Below are 14,719 nucleotides of genomic sequence, written 5' to 3'. Positions count from 1 at the left end.
AAGAAGAACCATGCGTGCAGCAAAACAGACTTACGTCTGCACAGGCACAGAGAGCAGCATTTGCCTGCTGCAATAAACTAGTGTAGGAGCTAAAGGCTGTTCTCCTTTACAGCAGAGGGGACCTGGTGTAGGTGCAGTCTGGCCACCTCTGTAGGAGACCCCGGCTGGGCAGCAAATGAAGGCTGAACCCCCTCTTGCTGATTCCTATGGATGGAATGGGCGGTTCATTCTGCTTCATCTGCCTCTGTTGCTGCAGTAGCTGGGCTTATTGCCTCCCTGCAAGGCTTGTTATTTCAGGCTGTGGTCTGAGCCGCAGATGGGCTGTGTATTTACAGCTGTCACAAAGACAGCTTTTATCCTCTATCAGTTCTGCTTATAAGAAGTATGGCTCCATTTTGCTGCCCTGTGCCAAAGGTTTCTCTTCCTTTCAGCCAGCAAGCCCAGGTTGGGTCCCACACAGCAAGGACAGGGTGCACGAGGAACCCCCAGCCCTCCCCACCCCTCTGAGACAGTCTTTGGGGTATATGGATGGTTTCCACAGAGTTGGGTGCTCCTCCAGAGGGGAGAGAGGGGGGACTAACTCACAAGAGGACTTGGCAAGGTGGGGGCATACCGGAGGAGGTCAAGTGGGTGCTGAGGGTCAGCGAGCTTCTCACCTGCCGCCTGCCCAGCATGGCAAAGGACCGGTTTGAGCTGTGCTCCTGGCTGTCACAGGCGGAGGAGCACTGCTCTTGGTCCCCGCTCCGGCAGCAGCCACTGCTCTGCATCATCCTGCCCAGCGCCATCCTGAACCGCTCCCCAGCAAAGACGTAGAGGAATGGGTTGAGGCAGCTGTGGAGGAAGGCGATGGTCTGGGTGACCTGCAGCCCAATGTCCAGCTGGTCAGCAGCCTGACAGCTGTACGCCACCCTGGTGTAGGTGTTGATGGCTTTGATCAGCAAAACAATATTGTATGGGAACTGAGAGAGGAGGAAAGCGGTGATGATCATGGTGATGATCTTGAGCGACTTCTGCTTTTGGGATCTTTTGGCTTGCAGGAGGGTCTTGATGATAAGGGCATAACAAATAACCATGACAAGGAGCGGGAGGAAGAATCCGATTGTGATTTTCAAGGTCAGGACAGTGACTCTGAAGATCATGCTGACATTTGGCGGGTACGTAATTTTGCAAACTGTTACATCACCCACCTGTGTGCTTTGGCTGTACATGATTTCTGGGATGCACAGGCTCACGGACATCAGCCAGACAGCCAAGCACATGAGTTTGCTGCGCAGGAGCCGTCTTTGCTTAGAAGTTTTAGCTTTCGTCGCCTGGACAATAGTGATGTACCTGTCAAAGCTGATGCAGGTTAGAAACAAGCTGCAGCCATATAAGTTTATCTTGTACATACTGTTGACGACTTTGCACATGAAGTTCTTGAAGATCCAGCCATCAGAGGCAGCCTTGGCCCAGAAGGGGAGGGTGAAGAGGAGGAGCAGGTCCGCAATGGCCAGGTGCAGCAGGTACCGATGCATCATGCTCCTCCTGAAGGGGTATTTGCAATAGACGAGCACAACCAAGGCATTTCCCACCGTGCCCACACAGAAGATGAGCCAGAAAAACACCGGCAGGAAGGCTCGAGCGAACTGCCTGACCTGCCTCTTGTCGCACATGAAGTCTGTGTTGTTCACCAGATTTCCATACAGGGACAGCGTCACGCTGTCATTCCTGTAGTAATCCAGGCTGGTCTTGCCAAGGTGGGTGACCTGCAATGGGACATCAGGTAAATTTGTGTTGAGAGGTGGCTCAGTAAAGCATAAATTTGCCCCTCTCGACCAGATGCAGTTGAAGATCCCCAATATATTCCATTTTAGATGGGAAAGCGCAAAGGCTGCCAGCGAAATACAGCGCATTTCAGACTGCTTGAAGTGTGTGGCACAGCAGAGACTTATAAAAACGACCTGTTGAGTAGCAACCTCTTTACAGAAGAGCAGGTCACAGCCTCCAGCCAACTTCAATTACTAAAATGGCAGGTGGTGAGAGCATTATCTCTCTCAGATCATTCAAAACACTGTTGGCTTGGCAGCTTCAAATACATAACAAAATGCAAAATCCCCAACTTGGAAAGAGGTGAGGAAGAAGGCTTTGTGTTACTGCTATGGTGGGACGGCACTGTTGGCTTGACAGAGGCAGAAAACTGATGGAGGCAAAGAGGGGAGAAACGAAAACAGAGATTACACAGCAGCGTAGCTGTATACTCACTACGCTTGTAACTGCCATCTTCAGACAGATCTTTACTCGGTCTTGAAGGAGGCTCCGTAACCTGGAGAGGAAAGATGGGGGAAAAACAACTGATTTGAAACAGCTTTGAAGTAGAACCATGACTCTTCTTTCTTCTTCTTCTTTTTCTTTTAATAAAAACCTCAACCCTTTGAAATGAGTCTGGCCAGCAGATGAACAAACCACACAGAAATTGGTGTCGCTGGTTTGAATTATTTAGCTGTTTCCATTTTACAAATTTACATTTAGCCCACATTAGGTCTTCGGCTTCTCTACGGCACTGTGCTGATTAAGTCCTTTGACGTACTAGAGTCACTGCGATCTCATTTTTAATAAGATGTAGAGTCCCCAGTGCACACATTAAAAAAGAAAGTAATCTGAAAGCACCATATCTTCCAAAAGATTTGTGAGAATAAATGAAATGTGTCTCTTAAATTGTCTAGCAACTAACAAGGAAAAGTACCTGCCTTTAGCAGTAGTTTGCAGTGTTAAAATATTTGCATCCTCTGCAGCATTGCTGCAGGTAAAAAGAAAATATTGTTTTTTCCTGCTGCAGATTGCTTTTCAAGTCAGTCTACCATCACAAAAGGTAGCTGAGCCTGGTGGGCTCAATGCAAGCCGCACACTCCTAAGTATTCAACATGTTCTGCACCAGCCCGCCTGTGCTAGTGCCTGGGGATGACGCCCGAGGAACAACGCGAGGTGAGTCCTGTTGGCACTACCGGGGACCTTCAGCTAGCGCAGACCTTTCCTCCAGACATCAGTGCCTTCAAAAGCATGTTACACAAACGAGAGGTCGCCTCACAGAGCCAAACCTCTCACTGCAGCAGCAGCTGGATGGAGCTGAACCTTCTCCATGGGGAAATGGCCCACGTTCACGCTCTAGCTTCCCTCCAGTTGCTCGTTGCGTGCTGACTAAAAGCACCTTCCCCGGTATTATTTGGGGCACGAACTGATGCAGAGTGCAGTTCACCTCCCCAGCCTGCATTAGGGTTATCTGAGTTAGCCAGTTCGTCAGCAAAACCAGTTTACTGTAGGCAGCCACTTTTAGGGATGGCGAGTGTGTCTGCAGCCACATCTTTGTGTTTGTGGCACCCTCTGGCCCGAACTGCCTTTCATCCCTTCGCCTGCTCTCGGTGCCGAAGTGAACACTTGCAGCAAATATTTGCAGGGCTTTGGAATCTGGTCACAAAAATTTAATGCAGTTTTTTTTCATCTATTTAGAAATTATTGTGTTCAGAAAGCACAGATTAGGGGCTAATCCTTCCATTTTTTATCTTCTTGAAGCAACTTTAATGAATATGAATTATTTAGGAGCAAGGTTGGCAGCGTGAGACCTTTGCAATAAAAGAACATGAGTCTAGGCATAGACTGTTTGCTTAAAAATGGATTGAAGAAATAAAAACAGTCATAAATATGTGCTCTTAGTTTTTAAATTTTCTATCAAGATACAGAACTACACGCAAAATTATGCTGGTCCCTGGAGTTTCAAGTACAGGTATAAATTTAGTACCTGGCTTTTAATTATGCCACTTGTACCCTGTGCATAATAGTTGAATTTATGATTCACAAAACTCAAAATATATTTTTATTTGACTTCTTTTCAAAGCAGACAACCAAGGAAAGTAAACGGCCAAAGCATACTAATGCTACAGTGTGGTGCAGAATTTACGCTGGTAAAAATATGCAAGCAGACGGAAAGAAACCACCTGTATAATACCTATAAATCAGATATATCACATGTAAATACTAAGATGTAAAAATTAAGACCAGTCATAGCCATGCATATACAAATGATGTTGGACAGGTCTGCTGAAACAAGTGGAAAATGCTCCTCTCCCAGCCGTGGTTCAATACAGCAAAGTCTCTGGCGGCAACAGCCCCACAAGGGGTTTTCCTTGTCCCCGTCCATGTCCCCATCCCCACCCCTGTCTGGCTCCAGCCTAGGCAGCAGTGTGGGCGCAGCTGGGGGCCAGAAGGGCGACCAACCCCGCCGGGCACAGGCAGCGAGGGTGCACCCACCCCGGCCCCCTCGGCACAGGCAGGCTCGCGCACATCACGGTAAATACGGAGACAGCCGAAAGCTGAGCTGGATTCCTACTGTCCGAGGAGCAAAGTGTCACGACCTCACCCGCAGCGCAGAGAAGGCAGCATGCTAACCACAGCAGCCACCTTGTGCTGGGATTTTGCTTTGTTGTTAGTGCTGCGCTTGTTACGGGTTATATTAATAATAACAATAATGTGGGGTTAGATACAATGAGCTTTCAGATGTTCTATCCAGCACCTGATTTTTTTCTATGGTGAACTTCACAGCACACTAAAAGTTCACAAGTAACAAGAGCAGCCCTTGAGATGAGGAAGGGCTGTTTATTAATCAACATTAATTTGACCCCTTTTTGCTTATTTGGGGGGGGGGGGAGGGAAATGCTGCGCTAAGCACGTGACTCATCCTTCCCAGCTACACGGCAATGTCAGACCTGCCGTGCTCTACCTGCTGCGACTCCTCGCTTCAGAAACTCCTCAGCGAGTTGAAATCTCGAACCAGCAGAGCTTCATCCCCATCACAACAGTGCAAAATTTGGCTATAGAGGCTGAGACCTACCACGTACAACCCAGAGGTGACTGTGGCCAGCAAGCAGGCAGTCAGCGAGCTACTGATTTCTCCCCAGCACCCGTTTCCAAAATGTCATTGCAGCATCTGCTGAAGGGTGCAGAGCTGTGCATCCTGAGGGGGGCTTTTTTATGTTATTTTCTTTTAGCTGTCAGACCTACCTTAAATTGCAATTGAAAAAAATCACTGTAACTGGGTGAGTTCAAAGGCAAATAAGCTTTTTTTTTTTTTTTAAAAAAAAAAGGCATTTTGTAATTCAGTTTCCTTTCCATAGAGGCTGCATGTAGGAAAGACAGACATGAATAGCGGAGGAGGGGACTCACCGGGACAGCTGCTGCAGGGGGGTCAGCCTGCCCGTTGCACCCAGCAGTCACACCGCCACATGTGGTGTTTACTCTTTGCACCCACAATGAAGCTTTGAAGCTTTGGGCTTTTTGTAAGGCTGAGGTGGGTGTGTGCTCCCTGGACCCCAGCCTAATTAGACCTGTCACAGGCTGTTTGTGGTTTGTATGGTTTAGGTGGCTCGAACACAGATGTCAGTCTTCTCTTTTTTTCTTTTTTCTTTTTTTCTTTTTTTCCTGGTAAGCTTTTTTGATAGCGAAGGGAAGACCTCTCATACCATCATTTTTCTGCTCATGTGCATCATCTAGCACAGGGCAAATCAGAGGCTGCTCCCAGCACGGCCGTGTCCTGCTGGAAACCACTTTCACTGGGGGAAAAAAAATCCCTGAACAAGAACTGGGCCCCTCTGGGGAGCCGCCAGTGCACCCTGGGGAGGCTGGGACAGGAGCGAGGAGCCAGGTCTAGTCCTGCCCGCTCTAAGCTGGCCCACAGGCACAGCTCCCCACTGCTGCCCATGAAGGCTGCAAGTAAGCAGGGGCTGGGATTGCAGGGTCTGCGTGGTGCCCTGCAACACCAGGTGTTTGGCAAGCAACAGCAAAATGGAGCAGAATGAACATAGGCCACCTTCAAGAGGAAAGGCAATACTATTCCTGCCACAGAAACTGGAGCGTCCCCGGCAGGACTGCAAGCAGTCACATAAAGTCCCTGCTGGTGGCACGTCTTATGTGACAACCATCCAGAAGAGTGTGGCAGGAAAGATTTTGAAGAGGACAGCAGTGAGAAGTGGTTAATAAACACATGAACTCGCACATCTTATGTCTTCTTCCTGGTAAGCTGGCATGCAAATTACAGTGATTTAAATTCCCCTCTCTGCAGGAAGTTCGAACACCATGGGGTTTTGCTTAAATGCTGGATGGTGTTCAGCTGTGATCGACGCTTGTTCAACTCACACTTCAAGAAAATTTCCAAATCACAGTTCAGGCTCAGTTCCAATTATGGAGAAAACAATGATTCGGGCCAGCTTTTGGGTTGGGCTCAGCTGTCACTTGGCACCCCTTCCCACCAGTGTGGCATCCCCTTCCGAGGGGAAGGAGCCCAGAGTGCTCCAGACTCAACTGCAAAATCCCCGCTAAGGTGTCTGCATATATTTAAGAATTAGTTGTCATCCTGAAACTCTTCCTGAAACAGGCGTAGGTTCGCATGCGATGATTCCTCTGTACGGCGCATGGCCTCTCTTGCCTCCTGGACCCCCAGGTAGGAAAGCAGAGGTGGGGGAGCAGCTCTCAGCTAAACCCCAGGGCACCTGCTAAGGAAAGCATAGGTGTGAAAGCACAGGCATAGCCTCTGGGCTCAGGCACGAGTTACTCCAGGCTGGCAAATGGCTGCCTGCCAGCTGAGCCATGGTAATTACCCCTAATTCAAGCTAGTTTGGCCCTTGGTGTCATGCAAGGTGATTCAGCACTGGGAGAGCTACATTAACTGCAGTAGGGTAAAAGGCATGCCCGTGGGCAAAGCCTCTGATACAAAGGCTCTTCACATCCTTTGGTCTCTCCATGAATCTAAGCCCTCACATTCTGGATTTAAGTGACTTTAATTAGACTTAGCTTAATTCTCCCTAGAAACAAAGTAATAAGTATAACTTAACCTACCCACTTCACACAGCCAGTTGCACTGTCCTGAAAGTGATAAATCTCCAGACCAGAACATGGGCGGCTGCTCATCCTGCTCGTTATTTTTCTGCCACGTGCCGTTTATTAAGCGAGTGGCGCTGACAACAATGGCATTTTTGCCCCCAACGGTGGGAACAGAAGCAGGAGAACAGTGTGAACTTTACAAATCCTCTTGCCAAATTTCTGCCAAACCAGTTCCCTATTTACATCCTCGCTCAGTGCCGTCCATAGTTAATTCATTTCGAACCAAAACAGAGACGGTGTGGTCAGTTCTTGCGATACCAATGTGCATCGTGAGATAACTTGTCGTTTCCCTCCAGCTCATATCATTACAAAACGAAGCACCTCTGTTTTCCTTACAAGTATATTGCTTTCATGCTCGCCAAGAGAACTTGCAAGTGTAACACTTGCAAGTGTTAACAACTTGCAACTTGCAAGTAACACTTGCAACTTGTTGTTGTTGTTTAAAATAAGTAGGAAAATCAAAACCACCAGCATTTCTTATATGTCTTCTTTTTAACTTCAGAGTGTTTAATTTTAAGCTCAACTTGGGGATGATTTTTTAAGCTCCTCATTTAGTACATGTACTAATGGCAGAGACGTACTCAGCTTGATGTGCTGATCAGGTGCTGGAAAGATTTTGCAGAAATAGAACAAAACTTGGGGTTACACCCTCTGCTGAGGCTCACTGAGAAGCTTCCTTTTTTCACAGTGAAAATTGCACTGTGCTTGCACTATATCTGTCTTTTAATATACCTATTTCCCCCTCCCCGGGTAAAAGGAGGACATTAACCTGCTTCTCCCAAAGCAGGCCGTTTTACAGGCTCAACAACTCCTCAGTTAGTCTGTTTAGGAGAGGCTGTGGCCACAATTCGCCATCCTCTATGAGGAGGATATTTGTACTCGGTGAGATCAGTGCCTCTTGTACACAAGCAAATCACATTATCTAGGAACTTTCTATAGATCAAAACACTTGAGGTGAGTCCTAGGAACATAAGACTGGACATGACAAGTCACGTCAGCTGTCCCTTGTTTCCCCAAAGTGAGGCAAGACAAAGCACCTGGGCTGTTCCTGCCAAGCAAGAGTTGCTCTCCATTTAGTAGTCTCTTATATCTTCAAGCAAAGAAAAGATGACCCTGCATAATCTCATTCCCATCCTAGACACTCGCAAACACTTTGCAAATCAAAAGCATGGTTCAGCATTTCTTATTCCACCAATAATGCAATTTCAGCCAGGTTACTTGCTTATGTAGACTACACACAGGGTTTCCTAGGGCTTTCCATACCGAGCAAAAAAAAAGGCCATTTTATTCCCATTTCCAGCGGGTGTACAGAGTCATTACAATGATAAAAAAGTGGTTGTGAGTTCAGTTGTAAATTTTGAGATGTGTAAGACCTGCCTGGATTGGTTTCATTTTTTTTTTTTAAGGGTACATCATGTTCTCATAACTTCCCCCCAGCTGATCCAGTTGCAGGTGGAAGCGCACGCAGCACTCCTGTGAATCGTATTCCAGACGTAAGACGCTGGATCTCCAGAAAACAAGGTACCTGCAACCAGAAGCCACCTGCAGTGACACAGGTCTGGCTCCCTCCCTGCTGTCACACAAGGTCACCTCGGCAGACACAAGGTTAGACGCTCCTGTGGGGAGCTGGGCTGCCTCGGTCGCAAAGCCCCGACTCTCTCTCTCTGACTTGGTATTTCAAGAAAGACATATTTGACCTTTTTAATGATGCTGAAATATGTGAATTAATAAACTCTTAGTTTAGATGGATTAGGCATTCTTTTTGAGCCAGAATATGGTGTTCTAGATGTGATGCATTCTCATTTTCTCAAATTCTCAAAGAAACGTTTAGCCATGAGTTTTTAAAAATGAATTTTGCACAGTTATTCCAGGCTTTCATTCACTCAAAAGAATGTATTTAGGCGTCACCATTTTAAACTGCATCACACCATCCTAGTTAAACGTATATTTTAATAACTTTATTTATGGAAATATTTCACAGGGCCAAACCTAATTTCTAGTAAGGAGGACTAATGGGTTTCATTCAGTGAATGATGTCAGCATGCACAATATTATCAGTGCTTTTGCAGAAGAGATTGGTGACGTGGTAATGGTAAATCACACTTGTGACAGCAGAAGCTCTGATTTCACATGGGTAGCCAGCAGCACGCAGCAACTCAGCTGAGTCACTTTAAAGGATCATAGACATGTCATTTGCCAAATGTTCTCTAATTTAACTGTATCTGCTAAAAGTCTGTTCCTACTTTGAAATCCTTAGCAATCATATTAAAAGAAAACTTGTATATTATCTCTCTGCCTCACTGCGTTAAATTGAAGTCAGGAGGAGTGAGGAGAAAGTATATCACAAATACACTAATGTGGATTCTTATCTCAGAATTTTTTTCTATTTTCCTCTTAGATGTTGTCATGTCCCACCTGTGGAGAGGGGGGAGTAAAATTGTGACGCCAAATATGTCACGTTAAGGATGTGAGTCTGGCGTGTGGCTAAGGGAGAAGAGGTGGCCCTCCCGTTGAGTCACGAGGTTCAGAAAGCTTTCTTGAACTTGCTTCCTGAACTCCTTCTCAGAGAGGAGTCTAGGTGCGGCTGGATCCAGTCTTAGTCTCAGACTTGGTCAGTGGTTTATGTCTGGGGGTTATGAGGACGATAAGGGTAGCCACATGGCAGAGTCAGCGTCTGCCTGCCAGGTCCCTCTCAGCCCCACTGGGGAGTGACTCAGAGTCGCAAATCCCCTCAGTGTGGATTCAGGTGAAACGATACTCAAGGCCCGTAAACAAACATCAACTTTACTAAGAACGAGAAAACTCCTACATGAACAATATTCTATAACTGTTGGTTATCACATAATTATATCTGCCTGAGCTGTGTGGCTTTCCTGTAAGTTAAGGTAGGCCTTTTGTTAACAAACCCTGAGAGAAAAAGAGGAGAGAAAGATAAAGAGGGAAAGAGAGAAAGAGATTGAGGTAGAAATATTACCAGTCCTGGATCCAGCGTTGGTCCTGCCAACGGGGGTGTTTGGTGTAGAAGAAAAAAAAACCCGAGCCCCTCTGTGTGCCCCTATTTATTGGCCCCAGCCCTGGGCTTCTGGAATCTTCTCTCCTTCCAGCCTCAGGAGTGGCTGAGACATCTGTCAAGCCCAGGGAAGTGACACTGGGCCACTCCTTGTGACTTCCATTTTGTCTCTCGGGGCTCACAGTACAGCCATTTGGGGCTCGTTCCTTACAGATATTTTGACATTTCAGTAAGTTTATAAGTTTTGACATTTCACCTGCCTAGTGGATGAAGGGAAGGCAGGGGATGTAGTTTTTCTGGATTTTAGTAAAGCTTTTGATACTGTCCCTCACAGCACTCTTCTGGATGAGTTGTCCACCTGGGAGATGAGCAGATAGGCAGTGTGCTGGGTGGAGAACGGGCTGAAGGGCAGGGCTCAGGGGCTTGCAGTGAATGGGGCTCCATCTGGCTGGAGACAAGCCACCAGCAGTGTTCCTGAGGGCTCAATCCTAGGGCCAGCTCTGTTCAATATTTTTATCCATGATCTGGAGGCAGGAGTTGAATGCACCATTAGCAAGTTTGCTGATGATACCAAACTGGGAGGTGCTGATGACTCTCTTGACGGACAAGATGCCTTGCAGAGGGATCTAGGTAGACTGAAGCAGTGGGCATCATTAATGGCACGAAATTTAACAAGTCCAAATGCTGGATTTTGCACCTGGGACAGAGTAATGCCAGGCACAAGAATAAATTGGGAGAGCCGTGGCTGGAGAGCAGCCCTGCAGAAAGGGATCTGGGGGTGCTGGTCTGCAGCAAGCTCAATAGGAGCCAGCAGTGTGCCCTGGCAGCCAAGAGGGCAAACTGCATCCTGGGGTGCATCAAACACAGCATAACCAGCCGGTCAAAACAGGTGATTATCCTACTGTATTCAGCACTGGTGAGGCCTCACCTCAAGTACTGTGTGCAGTTCTGGGCACCACAATTTAGAAAGGATATTAAGGTAGGTACTCAGATGCATCCAGAGGGCACAAAAGCTGGGGAAAGGGCTGGAAGGAATGTCCTATGAGGAGTGGCTGAGGACTTTGGGTTTGTCTAGTTTGGAGAGAAGGATGCTGAGAGGCGACCTCATTCCTCTCTAAAGCTTCCTGAGGAGGGGAAGTGGAAAGAGAGGGGCTGATCTCTTCTCCCTGCTATCCAGTGACAGGACATGTGGGAATGCTTCAAAGATGCATCAGGGGAGGTTTAGAATGGACATAAGGAAGCATGTCTTTATTGAGAGGGTGGTCAAACATTGGAATAAGCTTCCTGGAGAGGTGGACGATGCCCCACGCCCCACAGTGTTCAAGAGACATTTGGACAATGCCCTTAATGACAAGATTTAACTATTGCTTATCCCTAAATTGATCAGGCAGTTGGACTAGATGACAGTCATCTAGTAGGTCCCTTCCAGCTGAACTATTCCCTTCCCCTTCCCTTCCCTTTCCCTTGTGCTTCCCCTTCCCTTCCCCTTCCCCCTCCCTGTCCACTTCCCCTTCCCCTTCCCCTTCCCCTTCCCCTTCCCCTTCCCTCCCAATGAGTCAAATAATGATGAGACTCTTCTTTCCCTGAAATGCCAGGGCTTTTCAGCTCCAAAACCACTGTCAAGGACACAGAGCACAAAGGTTACACGTGGTAACAGGATTTTATTGTCTTTTTCTCAATCTCTTTCAGAGCAGATGCTCACAAGCGTGCACAGGCTGCGCATGTGCAGCCAGGAGCAGCCCGATGCAATCCTCGCTTGAGCTGGAAAAAACATCACCTGAAGCCAGGCAAAGGCAAGCGAGAGCCACAGCAAGTCGCAAATCCCCTGTGCCGTGTGGAGAGCCGGATGCATGATGTGTATGGTTAATCAAATATTAAGCTTGGCCAGAAAGAGGAAAGTGGGTAAGTGACAGATGCACAAAGAAGGCACTCTCGGGAACAAAGGGAAAAGTTGTCAGAATGTGATTTTTCTCTCTTTTTTGGGGGAATTAATTTTTTTCACATGACTTTTTATCTTGGCATCCAAAAAGACCTCCAAAGCATTCCCAAACCTAGTTGATCATGATTTTTTGCCTTGTGTTTCTAATTTCTTTTTTTGTTTCAGCCCGTGAGAAGGAAGGACTATCACCAATGTCACGTCTCACTTGGGATGAAAACCTCAAAGACCAGGGCTGAGCAGTCCCTGTTTCCGGAAGAGCAAAAATGTGAAGAATGACCAGCAGGACCGATGACACGCAAAAGAGGAGGAGGAGGCGGAGGAGGTGCGTGGGAGTTTCCAAAATTCTTACACTTGTCGATGCCAAGCCTAGTTTTTGCCCTCCCAAACATGCTGCGCTGTGCTTCTTGGCCAGCGATGGGCAAGAGAGCCAGAGAGAGCCAGGGCACGAGTGGTGCCTTGGAGGTGCCAGAGCAGCAGGCAAGAAGCGAGCCAAAAGGACCCAGAGGAGCCCTGACAAGGGGCTGTGCTCCATGGGAGCACGAGGGGACAAGAAGCAAGCCCCGGGGGCCACCCTTGGGGCCCACCCTGGCAGTCTCTAAAGCTTCCTGCCCCGGGCTGCGGGACACGAGGGCTCAGCACTCCTGTGCTGCTGAGCATGTGCAAAGCTGCTGACGCAATTCTTTCCATGGAATCTAGTTGAAATCTTGGAAGGCCATGCTGTATCATGTGCCCAAAGGGGATGTCCTTGCCTGCTTGGTGGTCTGAGTACTTCAGCATTCTGGAAGGGCTTGTGTGTGGATCTGTCTACATCTTACTTGAGAGAATTTTTACTGGTAGGGTATATTTGGGCTGACCAGAAGATTTAGAACGTGGTCTGCGCTTCCCGAGCACAGCGTGCACAGGAGCATGAGCTCCCTAGCAGGCGCCTAGCCAAAATGGCCCAGAGCAGCCCTGTCAAGGGGCCATGCTCAGGGCTGCAGAGGAAGGCAAAAAACCCCCAGAGACGGTTGCTAGCCCACCTTGGGGGAGAAAAAGCCTTCCTCCCCCCAGCTGCAGGGCACGAGAGGCCGTCTCGGTGGTGCATGAGCAGCAGGCAGTAGCCTAGCCGAAAGGGAGCGGAGGAGCCCTGACAAGCGGTCATGCTCAGTGCTGCAGAGGAAGGCAAAAAACCCACGGGGAGCTGTGCCAATCTTCCCCGGGGGAAAACTCCTTCCTGACCCCAGAGCTGGCGATCGGCTACTCCCTGAGCACGTGAGCAAGACCTGCCTCCTCGTCCCACAGGCCTGTCATGCCTCCCAGGAGATGCCCAAGCCCTGTTCTTCCTCAACCTGGAGCCATCTCAGGGGCTTCTGAGAGTGGCCACATGCCCCCGGCCTGATGGACCTTGGGGGCAAGAATCCTTCCTGTGCCTGGCAGGACACCAGTGGGTGCTCCAAAGCACTGGGACCCCTTGCAACATCTCTGCATGCCATTGCTTACGGCTGCTGCCCCCGGCTCTGCAGGGGATGAGGACAGAGAGCTCTGTGGTGCTCCTCCAGTGCTCCTGCAGAAGGCGTGCCCTTGGTCTTGCCACTGGGCTTGGTGCTCCTTCTCATCTCGTGAGGAGCTGGCGGGTGGTGTTCCCTGAGGGCTGAAGCAGGATTTCCATGCATCAGAAGGGCTTTGAATGTGGCCCTGCCAGGATCTTGCCTTGCAGTGAAGAACCTCCAGCAGCCTTGTCAGGCCTCCAGACCTCCTCCCTCCAAGTCACCCCACCAGCTCCTCAAAGACTTCCTCTCGGATGTCTTTGGGCTGCCTGCCAGGCAGGCTGGCCACGGGACATGGGAGGATGCCCCTTTTATCCTGCCGCGGGGCATTGTGACTGCTGCATTGCCGGGTGGTGGCACTGTGACGCGGGGGTAACGGGGTCCCCCGTGTGCAGCCCTGCCCACCACCCCTCCGCCCAGCATCCTTCCTAGAATCATAGAATCCTTGAGCTTGGAAAAGACCTTGAAGATCATCGAGTCCATCCATTAAGCTAACACCGCCCAGTCCACCGCTAAACCATGTCCCTAAGCACCACAACAACAGGTCTTTGAAAGACCTCCAGGGCTGGTGCCTCAACCACTTCCCTGAGCAGCCGCTTCCAATGCTTGACAAGCCTTTTGGTGAAGAAATGTTTCCTAACAACCAATCTAAAGCTCCTCTGGCGCAACGTGAAGCCGTTTGCTCTTGTCCTATCGCCTGTTTCTTGGCAGAAGAGACCGACACCCACCTGGCTACAACCTCCTTTCAGGGAGTTGTAGAGAGCGGGAAGGTCTCCCCTGAGCCTCCTTTCCTGCAGGCTAAACAACTCCAGTTCCCTCAGGTGCTCCTCGTAAGACTTGTGCTCTGGACCCTTCCGCAGCTTCGTTGCTCTTCTAAAGGGAGGTCTGCTCTTCAGAGGAAGGCCATTGGGGTGCTGGCCCCGAGGCAGTCCCCATGCCCAGGAGGCGCAGGGGGCTGTCCCTGCCCTTGGTGGCCATGCACTGGGCAGAGCTGAAACCACCTGGGAATGGCAGTGGCATGAAGTGACTGATGAGGAGGTTATTCAGATGCAAAGGAACATCTTTTTCCTTCTTTTCCATTAATAAAGGCAAAGATGGAAAACAATCCTCTAGCACATGCTTGGTAATGAATCGGTCTGCCAAAGTGGTACAATGAGTGCAGAAAGCTGCCAGACTCTGTCTATTCAGTGAAAGAATCTCCACCTTTTGATGCCAGCTGCGTGTGAAGAGACAGGCCCTTGCATGTGTCCGCCTGGGGATGTGATGGATCAGCAGGCAGAGCGAGGCTAGAGACGGATTCCCTTGCCAGGAGTGCCCCCTGTCCAGAGGGCTGTTAGG

At 49.0% G+C, this 14,719-nt stretch overlaps 1 protein-coding gene across 1 annotated transcript; it reads right to left on the bottom strand.

Moving 5' to 3' along the window:
• Positions 1–581: 581 nt before the first annotated feature.
• On the bottom strand, positions 582–5,215 carry CCR9 (C-C motif chemokine receptor 9). The gene is made up of 3 exons (XM_072851430.1): positions 5,194–5,215; positions 2,242–2,302; positions 582–1,745 (listed from the first exon to the last, which is right to left on the bottom strand). Exons 2-3 carry the CDS (start codon positions 2,257–2,259, stop codon positions 582–584), a joined length of 1,182 nt encoding a protein of 393 aa, XP_072707531.1. The 5' UTR covers positions 2,260–2,302; positions 5,194–5,215.
• Between the last annotated feature and the right edge of the window lie 9,504 nt (positions 5,216–14,719).

Source organism: Ciconia boyciana, chromosome 2 (assembly GCF_034638445.1).
Source record: "Ciconia boyciana chromosome 2, ASM3463844v1, whole genome shotgun sequence".
NCBI classification, from domain to species: domain Eukaryota; kingdom Metazoa; phylum Chordata; class Aves; order Ciconiiformes; family Ciconiidae; genus Ciconia; species Ciconia boyciana.
This window is presented reverse-complemented; position numbering and strand designations above follow the sequence as displayed.